The 18,193-nt window shown below is 40.4% G+C and overlaps 1 protein-coding gene across 2 annotated transcripts in view; it reads right to left on the bottom strand.

Annotated features, from left to right (window-relative positions):
* TMEM39A (transmembrane protein 39A) overlaps positions 1-18,193 on the bottom strand; it is a 29,735-nt gene that overhangs the window by 5,544 nt on the left and 5,998 nt on the right. For both annotated transcript variants that reach the window (XM_040984194.1, XM_040984195.1), the window contains exons 3-7: positions 17,099-17,321; positions 12,965-13,048; positions 4,300-4,454; positions 1,049-1,397; positions 92-279 (exon numbers count right to left, since the gene is read on the bottom strand). In XM_040984194.1, the coding sequence (XP_040840128.1) occupies positions 92-279; positions 1,049-1,397; positions 4,300-4,454; positions 12,965-13,048; positions 17,099-17,321 (999 nt within the window). The remainder of the gene's footprint in view (positions 1-91; positions 280-1,048; positions 1,398-4,299; positions 4,455-12,964; positions 13,049-17,098; positions 17,322-18,193) is intronic.

Genomic DNA, 18,193 nt, shown 5'->3' with positions numbered 1-18,193 from the left:
TCAAAGCCAAGAGCAAGAATGACATACAGAGCAAACACACGTGGCCAGCAACATGTAAAGTGTCACATGGTCTTACCTTCTCCCTACTTACATGTGCTGTGGAGCATTACTGTAGGACCCATGCTTGAGCTTCTGCCACTTGCCCAGGTGAGCAGCTGATTTATGCAGCAAGTCACAGTATTTGGAAGGCAGCAGCTGGGTGGTGAGCATGACGAAAGCATTGATCCACACCATAATGAGGTGCTCACATGACCAGCGCATGTCATAGTATTGGGTGCTCTGGAAGAGATGGTAAGAGAGAAATGATCCATGCACTGGCAACCTCAGGGATGGGTGCGTGCACACACGCCCTGCAGGTCAAGGTCACACTGAGTCACACATGCACTGGTTGTCCTGCTGTCCGTGCAGAAAGTTCAAGAGCAGAGTCCTCCAAAATCCTGCAACCTGACTTTCTGTCTGTAGGAGTTAGGGCTGGGAGGGAGAGGCAATTATATTTTAAGTGTTTCCTTCCTAGGAGAACTGAGTGCTTCTGAAGGACCACTCCAGCTGCAGAAGAGCTTCTGAATGGGTGATAGAAGTGCACTAAAATATCCCAAATGGCTTTGGGCCCAGGTGACATCCAGACCATTTTCTTTCTACTGAAGTTAAGCTGAAGTTTAGATGAAGATTAGATTCAAAGAAATTTCTGATAACCATGTGAAGATCAAGCACGCAGTAGGCTGAATTTGATTACCACTTTGGTTCTCTGAAGCCACTACATACTGAATCTAAGTAAGTACAACATTTGCTCTCCCCAGAAACTAAAAACAGAAACAAAGAAGGAAGGAATGGAAAAAAGAAGGGACCACCACGGGGTGCATCACATTTATGGAAATACCTATCCGCCAACCAGGAGCGGTATTAGTGCACTCCAGATGCAGCCGAACTCCACCATCCAGGCTGCCAAAGGGGAGACAGAGAAAAGGGGGATTAAACAAGAAATAGCCAGTTGACTTAAAGAACACACAAATCCAGGAAGCACATAAAAGCAGGACAGATAACCACTTACCTTCACAAAACACAAGGGAAGAAATGCAACGTAGTAGGCACTGAAGAGAGAATTGAAGAGAACTTCCTTGATTCTGTGATTGAAATCGGCTTTCAGACATTCCACCTCATTGCGAATGAGGTCTGGAGAGAGGGGACAGCTGTGAGTGGGGATGGGCGTGGCATTATTAAACTGCTCCTTCAGGGACTCCAGCAGTAAGAAGAGGAAGTCTTTGGATTTGGGTAAGCCACCCACAGGTGAGGCACTTTCCTCAACCGCCTGCTGCTGAACCACATAGTTATAGTCTGTGAGAAGAAGATGAGCTCTGCTATCTTGGTGGAAACAGCAGAGAGGAACATAAACACCAAACCTGTAAAGCAAGGTGAATATGAAAATCAGACCCCGCCATCTTACAACAATGTCCACCTAAAGACAGTCACAATGCACCAGAGCACACAGGACTCAGGAGGGAATTTGCCAGTGGAGAATGCCCTGTTTGGGAAGGCTTTTCACTTCTCTGCAAAAATAGTATGTGTTTATTATGAAGTAATAGGAAAAGAGAAGTTGCATTGACAAAATATAGACTACCCATAAATAATCAATTTTACAACTGGGTATTCTCTCAATGTATAAATTTTATGTATAGTTACATACACTTTTCTTTTATATTTGGCACCATATGATACAAACTGTTTTATATTCCACTGTTTTAACTGGGTATATGTGTGCAGGTACAAAGCATTTTCTCATGCATAAACATCCATCTGCACAAACTCTAATAATATTAAAGAACCCTTAGGGCTGGCGCTGTGGTGTAGTAACTTAAGCTATATGGTGTCAGCATTCCATGTGGGTGCTGGTTCAAGTCCCAGCTGCTCAACTTCCAGTGCAGTTCCCTGAAAATGTGCCTGGGAAAGCAGCAGAGGATGGTTCAAGTAGTTGGGGTCCATGCATCCACATGGGAGAACTGGAAAGGAGCTCCTGACGCCTAGCTCTGATCTGGTCCAGCCCCAGCTGCTAGTGGTCATTTAGGGAGTGAATCAGCAGATGGAAGATCTCTCTCTGCCTCTCCCATTATCAAACAAATAAAATAAATCTTTAGGGGAAAAAGGAATTCTCATGCATTGTATCATAATTTAACCATTTGTCTTTTAGAAATGTAGTTAAATGTAGTTTTTATTTTCCCCTACCATAAACAAAGGATTCACTCCCTTGCCTGATATTACACCACGCACACTACTCCCACATGTACTCCTAGTTCCTCTTTGCCAGTTATTTTTCTCCATGTAATTACGCCTCCATTTAGTTTACTTCCCATCCAGCTCCCAGGCCACAGGCAGGGAGCTGGATGGGAAGAAGGGCTGTCAGGACATGAACCTGTGCCTATATAGGATTCCAGGACAAGCAAGGCAAAGACTTCAGTAACTAGGCTACTGTGCCAGGAGCAGCAGGCTAATTTTTAAGTTAATAAGTTTGTATAGATCAAAAATCATCTTATAAATATCCAAATATTGCTTGGCAAAATAAAGGTTCCCCCTAGTCTTGAAGTTTTACAGACAATTCATTCTGCTTACTGCAATGCAACAGTCTAGCATACTGGTTGAAACTAAGACACACTCAAGAAATAGTTGATCAAATAATGACCGAAACTTCAAAAATATGATAAATTTCTAGAAGAGTTACTGAAGGGACTGGATTCTGAGACTTTCAACAGCTTATTATAGTAACTCCAACCATCCCTTAAAAATATTTTAAATATTTCCTCAGTCCTCATGAAATAACTTTCAAATTTTGATCTAGGTTTTATAAATAAAATGGTCACTGCACTGAAATAAATTCAGATATGAAGAAAAGGAAATAAAAGATGTCTTACTTAACTATGTACTTTATATAACATTAACAACTGATATGTGTTCATCATCTTCTACAGAGAGAACACATATGAATATATTCCTGAAAAGGATGGACGGCACAGATCTGGAACCCACTGTGAACATACGTTGTGGGGCGGGAGAGGCAGCAGAAGAACTGGGCAGAAAAACTCATCAAATGTACACAAGATCTGTGAGTATTATGATATATAAATTTAACCTCAAAAGAAAAAAATTGTAGGTAAATACTGGAAATATTTCAGGGCAAGAGAACTGAGTTTGGAAATTTGAGTTTGAAATATATCAAAATATCAGTTGATAGAAGAATAGACAAATGGATTAGATATGTACTACTCAACTCTAGCAAAACATTAATACGTAAATTCTAGGTGGAGATTTCACTGGTGTTCACAGTAAAATTCTTTCAATCTCACTGAATACTATAAAACTTCCATAATAAAACACTGATACATATATACACACAAAATGTCTGTGGGAAGAACAGAATTAAACTGATAACAAAAGAAGACCTCAAATCTAAGCAGTTTTTCATAATATTGATTTTTCATGAACTTTTTAAAAGATTTAGTTACTTACTTGTAAGTCAGAGAAACAGAAAAGGAGAAGAGAGAGACAGAGCTAATCCCTGGCCAGTTCACTCCCCAGATGCCCATTACAGATAGGTAGGGTCCAAACTCAAGACAGGAGTCAGAAATTCCACTCTGGTCTCTCACATTCTTGGGCTATCTGCTGCCTTTCCAAGCACATCAGCAAGGACTTGGATCAGAAACAGAACAACCAGGACTCAAAATGACACTCCAATATAGAAAACTGACATCACAAATAGCAGCAAAATGTGCCGCACAACACCAGCTCCACTTTTAATGAACTTCATGAAGACTTCTTCACATGCATGGATCTCAAAACTGTTTTTGCACAAAGCTTAAATTTCTTTTTATTTTCCATACACATGTTGAAAGACTTAAATAAATATAATTCTTACATGAACCCAAAGACGAAAGTAATCTGATCAACAAAATGACTCACTAAGAGTAAAACTGACTCAGTCAGTTCATTCACCTAAAACTGACCACCATTCACCTTAACAGAGGTAGTATAAGAAGCTTTGCTCCAGGGGCAGAGCTAATTAGAATATTTGTCACTGGTAGGCTCTCTGGGACAGCCTTCCTGGTTTACACCTCTTGCCCCAGGATAAAAAACAAACTATATGGTCACCATATACACTATGATTTTCAACTTCTGAAATTCCTGATTTATAGCCAAAGAATTTCATCTCTCCCCTCTCCTGTTTTTTTTTTTTTTTTACAAAATTGTCTGCATGACTGAAATAATGTCTAAGATATACTAATAAGATAGAAAATAAAAAACTGAAGTACTCACGGATAGCCAAGGAAAAGGAGATTGAGGACTGAATGGCTTCGAAAGAGACTTACAAGGGTCCAACAGAGCACCCATCCACACAAAGTGAGTAGCACCAAGCGAGCCGATATCAGAACCATGTAGTGAATCATGGACGCTGCACCCGCTTTATTGGCCTGAAAGTTGGAAAGTCACAAAGAAACATTTTATAAATTCAAATGTTTTCAACCCAGATGCCAATAAAAAGAGGACTGGATAAAAAAAATTGTGGTACACATACTCTATGGAATACTATTCAGCCATTATAAAAATAAGTCTACCATTTGCAAAAATTAGTCCCAAGTGAAGACATTAAGCTCAATAAAATAAGCCACTCCCAACAGGACAAATATCACAGGTACTTTCTGATATGACAACCTTAGGCAAAACACAAAACAAAAATATAAGTAGGTAAACAAGTATCACTTACATTCTCATAAACAGTGTAATGGAGACCCCAGTACCAGGAAACAAAGAACTGCAGTATGTATCCCTACTCCCTAATCAAAGACCTCCAAAACAACTGTTAAAATACACCTGAAAACAAGATACTAGATTCTCTACCACTGCCTATAACCACACTGTCATGCCACACACAAAGAGCAGAATATTGGGAGTCATGACTGCAGCTGAAAGACTACACTTCTGTAAATACTGGGGACAACGAGGAGAAGGAATTGTAGTGAAACAGGGGAAGACCCATACCTGTAAAACTGTATAATGGAAAACAAGAACAAAAAAAAAATCCAAAATTTTTTAACATTTATTTATTTTCATAGGAAATGCATATACGGAGAGGGAGAGAGACAAAAAGGAAGATCTTCTGTCCGCTGATTCACTCCCCAACTAGCCACAATGGCTTAGAGCTGATCTGATCTGAAGCCAGGAGGCAGGAGCTTCTTCCAGGTCTCCCTTGTGTGTGCAGGGTCCCAAGGCTTTGGGCCGTCCTCAACTGCTTTCCCAGGCCTCAATCAGGGAGCTGGATGGGAAGCAGAACTGCCGGGATTAGAACTGGCACCCATATGGGATCCTGATGCATGCAAAGCAAGGACATTAGCCACTAGGCTACCATTTCAGGCCCAATTCTAATGTTTTATTACCTTTTGCTTCATCATCAAGTAAGGACTTAGGTTGAGCAGAAGTTAAATTATATCTTTTAAAAATTTTTAAAAGGAAAAACTGCTCCACCCACCTCATCTTCCTAATCCTAGAAAATTCAAGCTGTCTCAGGCAGCCAGTTATTTCCTTCTGTAATCTCCACAACCCCTTTACACCTCCTTTAAGCTCTTGTGATATTATCCAATTTGTTTACATTGGAACTTCTCAAATAATCATCCAAATTACCTGGCTTCAGATTAACCTAACTCTGGCCATTATGGCCAATGGAGGTGGGGGGAAGAGAACCAGCAGATGGAGGATCTCTCTTTATCTCCTTCTCTCTGTAAATCTTTCTATAAATATAAATCTTTTTAAAATTTTCTCAAAATCAGAGAGAGAGTGAGTACATATGCTGGTAGATACTAGCAATAGCTATTGATGGCCAAACCGAAGTCAAGAGATTTCAACTCAATACAAGTTTCCCATTACTGTCGAGGAAGCAAGCACTTGAAGCAGGACCTGCTGCTTCCTATGGTGCGTATTAGCAGGAAGCTACAACCAGAAATAGAGCAGAGACGCAATCCCTGGAACCATCACTTCAACAAGGGACCATCTCACCCTCTGTGCCAAATGGCAGCCTCTAAGAAATTTCTAATTTTAACAGCTTCCTGAGTAAACTTCACATACATAAATGGATAGTTACTAACTTACTTCCTATCAGACTGAAAATGCCTTAATAGCAACAACAATATTTGCTTTTCTTTGAATCCTCCCCACTAATCCTAATTGTTTCATAAACCACAAAAGTTTCAAAAACAATCAAATCTTCTTTACCAAAGTCCTGTACAAATACGTTTAACTTTTATAAACATAGAAATAATGAATGACCACTTTCAATTCTTACATCACAGCTGTTCAAATATTATTCTTTAATTCCAAATCTTAAAACTGACTAAACTGTAAGAAAACGCACTTGTCAAAACATAAAGTTGTCTTTTTTTTCCCCCTCAAAATGAACTAGGTAAGAGAATGAGTAAAAGGCAGGGGAAAATGGTGGGTCCCTCTAACCTCTAAAAAGTGCAGTGTTGGAAATGACAAAGAAGAAAAACTCCTTTTGGTCATTAATATCTGGGGGGTAAGGAACTTCTCAGATCCCTCCTATGCGTCAGCTTCTTGGTCCATTGTTAACACTATAGCCATGCACCAAATGGTGACATGTTAGGTAACAATGGATCACATCTATGACAGTGGGGCCACAAGACCATTATAGGGCTTAAAATCCATAATTTTGTCATAGTTGTCCTAACATCAGGGCCCCGTACATTACATCTTTGTAGTGATACTAGTGCAAGTAAGCCAACTATATTGTCAGTTGGCTAAAAGTACAACACCTACAATTTTGTACAGTACACAATACTTGTTACAATAAATGTCTGTTACTGGTTATGTATTTACTATAATATATTTGGTCATTATTTTAGCATACACTTTCTGCTCACTAAAAAGAAGTTGAGGGGCTGGTAATGCAGCCAAGTGGGGGAAACAGGCACCTGCAATGCTAGCATCCCATGTCAGTGCTGGTTTCAGTCCTCACTCCACTTCCATTCTAGCACCCTGCTAACAGGCCTGGTAAAGCAAGGGGATATGGACAAGTTCTTGGGACCCTGTATCCACATGGAAGACACAGATAAAGTCCTTCTGGCCCAGACCAGGACACTGTAGTCATTCGGAAAGTGAACCAGTGGATAGGAGATTTCTCCATCTCTGTAACTCTTCCTTTAAAAAATTAAATGACTGTATCTTTAAAAAAAAAAAAAAGTATAGTACAAAACTTCATAATTCACATTTTTTTTAAGATTTTTACTTTTATTAAAAACTCAGATATACAGAGAGGAGGAGAGACAGAGAGAAATATTTTGTCTGTTGATTAACTTCCCAACTGGCCACAACGGCCGGAGCTACACCAATCCAAAGCCAGGAACCAGGAACTGATATATGCCTCATGCCAATTTATCTCATATGCAAAAACCAAAGGAAATCTTTAAGCCACTAAAAAAAGATTGCTTTTGGGCCCAGCACAATAGCCTAGAGGCTAAAGCCATCGTCTTAAATGAGCCAGGATCCTTTATCGGCACCGGTTTTAATCCCAGTGGCCCTGCTTCCCATCCAACTCCCTACTTGTGGCCTGGGACAGCAGTTGAGGACAGCCCAAAGCCTTGGGACCCTGCACCCGTGAGAGATACCCAGAAGAAGTTCCTGGATCCTGGCTTTGGATAGGCACAATACCAGCCAATGCGGCCACTTGGGGAATGAATCATCGGACGGAAGGTCTTCCTCTCTGTCTCTCCTCCTCTCTGTATATCTGACTTTCCAATAAAAATAAATAAATCTTAAAAAAAAAAAAAAAAATTGCTTTTACTCAGTGTCACCAGAACAGCAGACCTTCAATTGGCTTATTATCCTATTCCAATGCTGACACTTTTAACCTCTGTATTGTACAAAACTAACCCTAAACTAGGTGCTGCAGACACATTGGTAACCAAAACAAACAAAACTAACTTTAAGAGGTTGCCCAATGCATACTGGCTGGGTCTGGGGCACCTGCTTGCTTTCCTAAAAGCCAGAATGGGTGTGAGATGGACCGGGCTAGGCTACTGGGTCATATGAGAGCCAGGTCTGGGAGTGAGCCAGTTTGGGATAGGCTGTAGCATCCATTGGTGAGAGCCAGGATGGGGATGGGCCAGCGGGCTAGATCACAGTATCTGTGGGTTAATGCCAGGACTGGGGGCCAGTATGTCAGGTTAGGCCAGAGCACCCATCAGCACATGTGAGATATGGGGTTGGGAGCAGGCTCAGGAGGGAACTTGGGGAACTCCCTTGCTAAGCTGCAGCTCTTGCTGTTGAGCATGACAGCTGAGGTTGGAGGGTAAGGCAGGCCAGGCTAGGCCAGGCTAGAGCACCTACTAGTGAATGATGAGACTAGGGCAGGCTATCTCAGATTGGGCCATAGTACTCCCTGACATGTGTTGAGACCCTTGGTTGGGAACAGGCCTGTTAGAGGAACTTTGGGGACTCCTTTGCTGGACTGCTGTTCCACTGATGAGAGCTAGGACTGGGAGCAGGCCAGCCTGGATTGGTGTATGTAAGAGTTAGAATGGGTACGGGCCAGGCTGGCTGAGCTCTAGCACCACCTGGTAAGTACCAGGACTGGGTGCAGGCCATGCCAGGCTGGATTACAGTACTCCCTGAAAGGCACAAGATCTGGGGCTGGAATAATGCTAGGTAGGAAACTGTGGGCACTCTCCTGGGAGGCCATACCACTGGCTGATGAGCATAAGAACCAGGGCTGGACAAGGCAGTAGTACCTATTGACATACATGTGGATTGGGTCTGGGGGCAGGCTGGGCTGAGCTAAGCTGCATTACCCATGAGTGTGCCCAAGAGTTGGATAGGATGTAGGCTGGGGTCAGCCACAGCAGAAGCTAGCATGCACAAAAACTGGAGCTGGGGGAGGGTCTGATGGGGGTTGCTGGGGGTCACCCTGACTGAGCCATGGTATCCACTAGTATTCACGAGGACCAGGACTGAGGTGGGTTGGCTGGGCTGGGCTGGGCTGCAGCACCCACGGGTTTGTGTGATACAGGGTGGGGTGGAATTGACCAGGCAGCTGCATCCACTGGTATGTGCGTTGGCTGGTGCAGATGACAGGCTAACCTGACCCTGCACTGGTTGACACACTCCAGAGTCAAGCCTAAGATCACTCTAAACGAGGATTCTAGGTGAATTCCCCAACTACACACCACTGGACTCAGACCCTGGCCACCCTGAAAATCCCATATGTGATTCAGACATGGAGGACATGGACCTCCTCAGTCGTTGATGTCTGTGTAATGGACTGCATGCCCAGATATATACAGAGGACATGACAGCCAGCTCATCTAGGCCAGAAGGGGATAATGACTGCCTCGTCACAGGATGTAAAGCAGAACCGTTTGGACAATTCTCCTGGCCAAACTAACACAATGTTCCTGGTCTTTGGATACACTAAAGGACTTTGTCATCCAGTAGACTTTGGAAAGATTTTATCAACCCTATAGAACAAAACAAACAACTTTTCATAACAAAACCACTCAAGAACATTCTCAGAACACTCTTTCCCACATGGAGATCTAAAGGACCATCCCCTGGCCCGGTACCGTGGCCTAGTGGCTAAAGTCCTCGCCTTGAACGCACTCGGATCCCATATGAGCACCGCTTCCCATCCAGCTCCCTGCTTGTGGCCTGGGAAAGCAGTGGAGGATGGCCTCAAAGCCTTGGGACCCTGCACCAGCGTGGGACACCTGGAAGAGGATCTGGGCTCATGGCTTTGGATCAGCGCATCACCCGCCATTGCAGTCACTTAGGGAATGAAGCATCAGACGGAAGATATTTCTGTTTCTCCTCTTCTCTGTATATATCTGACTTTGCAATAATAAATAAATAAACCTTCAAAAAACAAAAAAAGAACCATCCCCCATTCCCAGTGCTAATGTAGTTTGACAGCAAGCAATGGTCCCCATCCTCCCTTTCAGACACAGGAGAAAAAAAACCTGAAACATTTGTCCCACACATCTTCCTCCATTCCTGACCCTTTCTACTCTAACTGGAGGCCCACTTGGGTGTGCAACCCTCTCAATTATGTAAACAATATTCAAAATAAAATTTAAAAAAGCTTCCCAGCCCAGAAAAGCAAATATTAAACTTAAATTCAGACAATAATCTTCATAATCATGATGAGCATTATAGGCAAAATGTAGGCCGCTATGAAAATCAAGTAATGGGAGACTGTAATACTTCCTTTAGGAAGTTGTATTTAAGTTGAGATCTGAAGGATAAGCAAATTAGCCAGGAGAGGAGTATAAAAATAACAATACAATGCTAAGCGAAAATAAGAACATAAACGGACAATATTCTTGGATATATGAATATGCCTACAAAAATGACCATGTTGAGATTAGAAGAAATGACATGAAAATGGTTTACAAATGTTAAATATTTTGCTCTACAGTGTTTTCCAATTATTTTTCAATAAAATGTGATTTTTTTGATTTCAGAAAACATGGCTGAATTTTGGCCTGAAAGAACAAGCACAGAAATAGAGTTGGCCAGGCGGTGAGTTACAGTCTATATGAGGAGAGGTAATTCTCTCTGAATAGTATTTATTTATCTCTGAATTATTTGGCCTTTCTCAGGGTAAGGGTCCATTCTGTGACATAAGCCAAAAAAAAAAAAAAAGTGACAAACACAAGAGGGAAAGATGATTTATAATTTAACTATTTTAAGAAGAGAAAACATTGTACAATTCTAATTTCAAAATTTTCAATAGAAAACATATTCACACTAATTAAAACATCTAACATTCGTAATGAAAGTTCCTCTCCGGGCCCGGCACGGTGGCGCAAGTGGTTAAAGGTCCTCGCCTCGCACGCCCGGGATCCCATATGGGCGCCGGTTCTAATCCCGGCAGCCCCGCTTCCCTTCCAGCTCCCTGCCTGTGGCCTGGGAAAGCAGTCGAGGACGGCCCAAAGCTTTGGGACCCTGCACCCGCGTGGGAGACCCGGAAGAGGCTCCTGGCTTCGGATCGGCATAGTATCGGCCCGTTGCGCTCACTTGGGGAGTGAATCATCGGACGGAAGATCTTCCTCTCTGTCTCTCCTCTCTGTATATCTGCCTTTCCAATGAAAAAAAAAAAAAAAAAAATGAAAGTTCCTCTCCTATTGATCCTATCTCCCAAACACCAGCAAAGCAGTTGATTATTAGTCTACTCCTCCAGATACAATTTATTCAATTAAGCCAATATATTTCATTCCTTCTACTTGTCTTAAATACAGATTTGCACTTTGCTTTTTTCACTTGACATCTTGGAGGTCAATACATAAATACTTTTTAATCTTTTTAATATTCATCTTTAAGTTTACTTTCATCTACTTGAAAGGCAAAAGGAAAGACAATGACAGAGATATCGTGTATTCACTTGTTCACTCAAGAATGCCTCCAAGAACAAGACCTGGGCTAAGGTCATAGCCAGCAAGCAGTCCAGAATCAGCATTTCCCATATGGGGGACAGCGACCAAGCACTTGAGCCCTCATTCTCTGTTTCTCAGGATGCATAGACAGAAAGCTGGACAGGCAGCAGAGGTGTCAGAACTCAAACACTGTTCCTATATGAAATGTGGACATCCAAGCAACGATTTCACTCTGTAAGCCAAAATGCCATTCCATGTTTTCACCTTTTTAGTGGCTTGCACAATATTTCATTATGCAGACATTTTATAATTATTTAAGCATTCCCTTACTGGTGCCCATTAAGGGACAGAAGAAGTCTTGAACTACACATCCACTGATACTTGGTTTAAGTATTCTGCTCCTAGTGAGAATTACAAACTTCTTTACAAAAGAACTAAAACATTCTCAACTAAGGCTGTGTGCCAAAGCTGCTAAGCTATTTTTGGGCCATTAGTAAAAGAAGCAATAGCCTTAACAGAAAAAGGTAGAAACCCATGTTTATGCAGGGTTTTACACATTCACTGAACATATTTACACAATATACACAGTATTATTCCTAAGGATCTGAAGGGATGAAACAAAACAATCTTTCACCTGTTTCAATAGATCTAAACATAAAGCCCCACTTAGTTCCTCTAAAGAACAAACACATTTCTCAATACATGCAGAAGTAAGCAACCATTTTCATCACCTAATAAAAAATTTGAAAAAAAATATTACAGGCAGCTTTCCCACTCTGAGAAAGACAATCCTACTGCCAATGTTTTTCAGTTGGCTTCAAACAGCTTGCATATCATAACTTATTTCCAACTATAATATACTTATAGAAATAAGGTTCATGAAAATTAGACCTAACACATACAAGACTTTCCATGTATATTTGAAAGAAAAAGCTGACTCATTACCTATGTTTATAACATATAAACACTAAAATAAAAATTCCAAGATTATTGATTACAAATTTATAAAAATAATCTGTCAACAAATTTTAATTTTACAAAGATCATTCTAATGATCTAATTCTTTCTCCCTCTGCCTATCAGACTTAAATCTTTGCATTAATCGTATGTAACTTTCCACATTTTCTTATAAAGATGCTTACTTTTGGTACATGCATACAAATAATTCTTGTCACAAACTCCACAAATGATGTATCAATAGTTTGGAATCGATGTTATCTGAATCTGAATAATCAGAAGCAGCTTTAAGTATACTGATAATTCCTCATAATAATAGCTATCTGAAATTCATCCTGTTTTTACCTAGGCCTTAAATATATTGTCCTGAAAAACTCAAAAGATAAAAGGAGTATCATATTCAATAAACTAATTCCTAAGAGCTCTCAAATTTTAAATATATTGCAGAAGACCTTTTTCAAAAGCACTAGTGCAACTCAAAGGGGAGTAGGGAAATTTTAGCCCGCATTCAAATTCTATTTGGACATTTCACGTGTTCAGCCTGAACTCTAGCGATACATGATAAAATACAGTGAATGAGGTGTTACCTCTGAGATAAGAGCCCATACAAGCCTCCTTGCAAGCATCACTGTGATGAATGCAGCCAGGTGATAGTCAATGAGATGGAAATTCTATAAGAGAAACAACTGCATTAGAAAGGAGGACAAGGTTGTATCCAGCTGGAACGACACAAGTTTTCTCCTTCAAAAAGATCTTCCTTAGATCACCTTACCCTCACAGATCACGGGAATTCAAGGGATCTTAAAGAGACTACCTACCTTCTAATCCTCCTTTCATGACAAATTGCTTTCACTTTCCAAACACGATTTAAAACTATCTGGAATGTATTCCTCTCCTTTATGGAAAGTTTACTGTATTAAAAGGAAAAGATTATAGCTTTGAGTTAATAAGTAATAACCTAGAGAATCAGGGCAAGAATACTTCATCTAAAAATGCCACATTTACAATGTGTCAAATTTAACGGATCAATTGGGAGTTAGTGCTATTGATCCCTTAGCCTATGTTAACTGGACAGCTACTAAGCTGTCTGCTAGTTGGTGTCTCAATTACATTTACTGAATTGTTCCTCCTTGATTTAGAAACATGTCCTATAGTTAATTTCTTCTGTAAAATAAAAAATAGCATAGCCTAGATGTTGTCAGTTAGTAGCTGTGGTAATACATATAGCAGGACAGGCTCTGCGAGCAGTAGGCCCAAAGCAGAGGAAATGAGTGTCAAAAAGACTGAAATAGGGAAATACTGCCTAGATGTCTACAAAAGTAGCTAAAAGGGCCAACTTTTGTGGCCGAGTGGGTTAAAACACTGTTTGTGATGCTGGTTTTCTTCATAGAAATTCCATTTGAAACATAGCTGTTTTACTTTCAATACAGTTTTCTGTTAATGTCACCCGGGAAGGAAGCAGATAATGGGCCAAAGTGCTTAAGCCTCTGCAACCCATGTGAGACCAGGGCAGAGTTCCTGGTTCTGGCTTTATACTGGCCCAGAAAGGCTGTTGTAGCCATTTGGGGAATGAACCAGCATATGAAAACTATCTTTAGCTTTTCCTCTTTCTGTTGTACTGCCTCCCAAATACGTAAATGGATTTACTTTAAAATGTGAAAATAGCAAATGGTAGGTGTTGTACGACAGCTGGTTATACATCCTGAATCAGTCTGTACAGTCTCACTCCAGTTCTGATCCATTTTCCTGCTAATGGACCTAGAGGCAACAGATAATGGCCAAAATAGCTGGGCTCCCAAGACCAACAAGGGCCACCCAGATGGAGTTCCTGGCTCCTACATTCAGCCTAGCTCAGCCCCGACTATTGTGGTCACTTGGGAAGTCAACCAGTACATCTCTCTGTCTACCAATAAATCAATCGTTAAAAACCGGATTTCAAAAGAAATAAGATGGTGCTTATTCCAAAAAGGAATGCTGGCAATGAAAGGCATTTGGGAAGTAAACTAGCAGATGGAAGATCTTTCCCTTTTGTTTCTCCCTGTCACCCTGCTTTTCAAATAAATTAATCTTAAAAAAAAAAAAAAAACTGCCATAAGGTAATGAATGATAAATGAGTTTATCAATTTTATTTTTCCAAGATTAGTTAAGAAACTATTGGTTTTAATTCAGGTGAATGATGATGATGGACTGAATAAGTTAGCAGCAATGGAGGTGGAACAAAGTGTCAAATTTGAAATATATATTCCTAACACCCCATTGTTCAGACTTTTTCCTTGCTAACTCCACACCTCCAAAATAATGCATAAAGGGTCACTAGGGCCCCCTGGATCTTACTAAGAATGCATCACCGTTCAAGTCAGGATATTTTTAATTTAAAAAAAAGTGTCTAATATTTAAATTTTTTAAATGTGTCTAATATTTCTTAAGAAAATCTCATTATATTCTAAACAATGAAAATGGGTTATCTACTTACACCTATCTTTTTATAACCAGGGTATCTGCTCTTGAATTCTCTGCTCTTGGCTGTAGTAAAAAAAAAATTCTGCTACTTCTATTTTTCAAGGTTAGATGCTATTTTTTAGGGTTAGATTTATTTGGCTAACTTCTTTACAGTTAGAATGACACTTCTCACACTTAGGTGACCACATTTCCTTTTTCAGTCATGTAGATCTTTTTTTTCTCTGGTCATGAAGATCTTGAAATAGCAAAAGAAAAACTTAATATAACAAATTTGTTGGGTCAGATTCACATAATAGAAGACAAAAGGCGACCTATTGGAGACCCAAGCCCCATTTAGATTAATCCCAATCTAGGGATTCTACACTTCTGTACCTTCAGAAATGCAAAGTAACTAGTCTCCTGGTAACCCCTTCCCAATAGTTCACTGACTCAGAATCCCCGTCAGATCCAGAGGTGAACATCTTACTTACCTTTACTATTTTATGCATTTATTTTATTATTTATTTTAATTACCTATACTATTTACTCCTGGTTTCACAACTGAATTAAGTAAGAGCTTGTGATAACAAAAATCACAAAAGTGAGCCAGTCCACACCATAGCCTCCCTTAAGCATTCCTTCCTTTACTTCCTTTACATGATCTCAGGCTAATGTACAGTAGGAGCACTGGCTCACTTCACTTCAAAGCATTTTAAAAATTTCACTCAGGGGACTGGCATGATAGCCTTTAGTGGCTAAAGTCCCTTGCCTTGCATGTGCCAGGATCCCATATGGGTACTGGTTCATGTCCCGGCTTGTGGTCTGGAAAAGCAGTAGAGGATGGCCCAAAGCCTTGGAAAAGCAGTAGAGGCTCCAGGCTCCTGGGTTAGATCGGCTCAACTCCAGCCACTGCAGCTGCCTGGGGAGTAAACCAGTGGCCAAAGTCTTTCTGTCTGTCCTTCTCTACATAAATCTGATTTTCCAACAAAAATGAATAAATCTTAAAAAAACAAAACAAAATGAAACAAAAAAACCCTTTAGTCAAAAGTGGCAGACTGGGAGAACTGCACTTTGATTAATGTGAAAATTAAACAAATGAGAAGTTTCCGAAGGAATGTCAAGCGAAATGAAAACTTTATATAGTGGATTATACAACAAACTCTTGAAAAGTAAATATTAGATAAACATAAGAAATAAGGCATAGATTGGTGAAAGCTTTAAAGATCATCTAATCCAACCTCTTCATTTTACAACACCAAACCAGATGGTTGGATGAAGTATATAGCTGTCATAATCAATAATATAATAACCTGGATGGAAAAAATGATTATTAGGGGGAAAAAAAGATGCAACTTGGCATTAAATCATGATTTTTTTTTAAGCATTAAATATACTAGCCAAATCCAATGAAGAGATTACACTTGACAGACCAAGTGGGCATCTCAGCAAAGAACTGAGAGTCTAAATCATAACTCCTAATTCTCATCTCATGACAGTAAGTAGATAGTCAACATGGAACATAGTTAATTCCAGGAACAATCAAGTGATACAAATATTTAAACCATTTTTTTCATTTAAACAATTTTTTTCAGTCCCCTCCCATACTATCTTGAGGAATTTGGGCCAATCTCATTTCCTATCTATGTTCATGTGGCTAGGGGGGTTTTCTAACCTTTTCCCAATACCAGACACATACATAAACTACACAGGACAGTTTTTCCTTGCTGTAAATAAGTTGCACAGAGGCAGAGGCCCAGATATGTTGAAGCGTCTATTTGCCCTGTAATCTTTCACCAGGGCGAAGGAAGGCACTGAGCTGGAGGTACAGGATCATACTGCTTTACAAGAGGTATTGAGGACCACTGCCTCATCCACAACAAACTAGCACATGGAATTCACGAACTCTCAGACAGGCTTCGTGTGTGTGCACACCACTGTGATAAGCCTACGTATTTCAAGTTAACGGAGATCTCTTGTGCTGAACACCAAATCAGCCTATTAAGAGCTGATGTCAAGAAACCAGGGGAATGGGTGAGCCTCTGTAAAACTGGCACAGAAAATCCTGCAATGTGGTGCAAACTAATTAAGGACCACAGTAAAGAATCTCAGCCCTAAGATGCTGTGGAAGAATACTTGTTCAGGTGCAAGAAATTAACAAATTAAAAAATTTTTTGGCTCACACACAAAAAAAAAATCTACACACTCTGACACAGGATCCTAGTCTTCTCTTCCCTCCAGCGTAACTCTGTAATTCAGCCAAGTGTGCCACTGCCGGGACTTACCAGTGAAGTACAAGACGCAGGATGGTTGTAAGGATACCACCACACCGTCTTATAGATGTTGATGTACTGAATAAACAAAGCCACCAACAAGTAGATAAAAAAAAGAAATTCAAAGAGCAGACTCCCATCCACAGGCAAGTCAGGAATTTGGCAATGACGAACAGGACCCGGGGTGATGGAGGCTGTGATAGGTGGAACTGGTAGGCCAACAGCATTACCGTTCCTGAAAGAGAAAACCATGGGTAATCAAATGATATCAGCCTTCAGGTTCACACAGCTGCTTCCTCCACTTACTCCTTAACTGTTGGCCTTCCCCAAGACTCCCACCTGAAATCTCTTCTCTCCCCAACACCATGCCCATAATCCAGGAGGTTGCCTTGGCTTCCACTCTCTCACATGCTCCAGGTTAAACTTCCCACAGAGTTCTCTGTTACTTTTCTGACTCATGCTATATCCAACTGTTGACTGAAATCCCTGGGTTCTTCCTATTACAGTGTTGACTGCAGTTCCTGGTCCATCCAGTTAGCTGCCCCAATCCAAAACCTGTGAGTCATATTTGACCTTTTCTTCTGCCTCTTCATATCCAATCCTCTCTAAAGCTGGAAGCTTCTGCTTTACAGAGCTTTTTCCAAACTGTACCTTCCCTTTAAATCTAACACTTTAGTTCCTTTCAAGTATTCATTTTTGCTTTTACCTAAGCTATTGCAGTAATTTTCTGAAATTCAACTTATTTTCACTAAACAATGTACAACCTGCCTTAGAGTTCTTTCTAAAGCAAAACTGATCGTGTTACTTTCTTAAATTCTTTAAGGGCTTTCCAATGCCTATGGAATACTATCCAAAAAAATTTTATGTACCTTAGGAGGCCCTCTGCATAACAGCCCAGTCTCACCTCTCATCACTCCTCTGCATGTTCCTCCCTTTACTTTTGTACTTATCATTCATTTTTGTGTAATAAGCTCTTCCCAAACTTCCCATATAACACTAACAAAATTCAAGCCTTTTTCACTCAGCATTCAAGTCTATAAACATGCTCTGTGAAGCTTACTGTTTCACTTGACCAAAACTAATTCACCTTTCCCCAGCACCAACATT

Source organism: Ochotona curzoniae, unplaced genomic scaffold (assembly GCF_017591425.1).
Source record: "Ochotona curzoniae isolate NIBS_2020 unplaced genomic scaffold, NIBS_Ocur_1.0 contig_4093, whole genome shotgun sequence".
NCBI lineage: Eukaryota > Metazoa > Chordata > Mammalia > Lagomorpha > Ochotonidae > Ochotona > Ochotona curzoniae.
The sequence above is the reverse complement of the archived record's forward strand: the minus strand, read 5'-3'. Positions and strand labels throughout refer to the sequence as shown.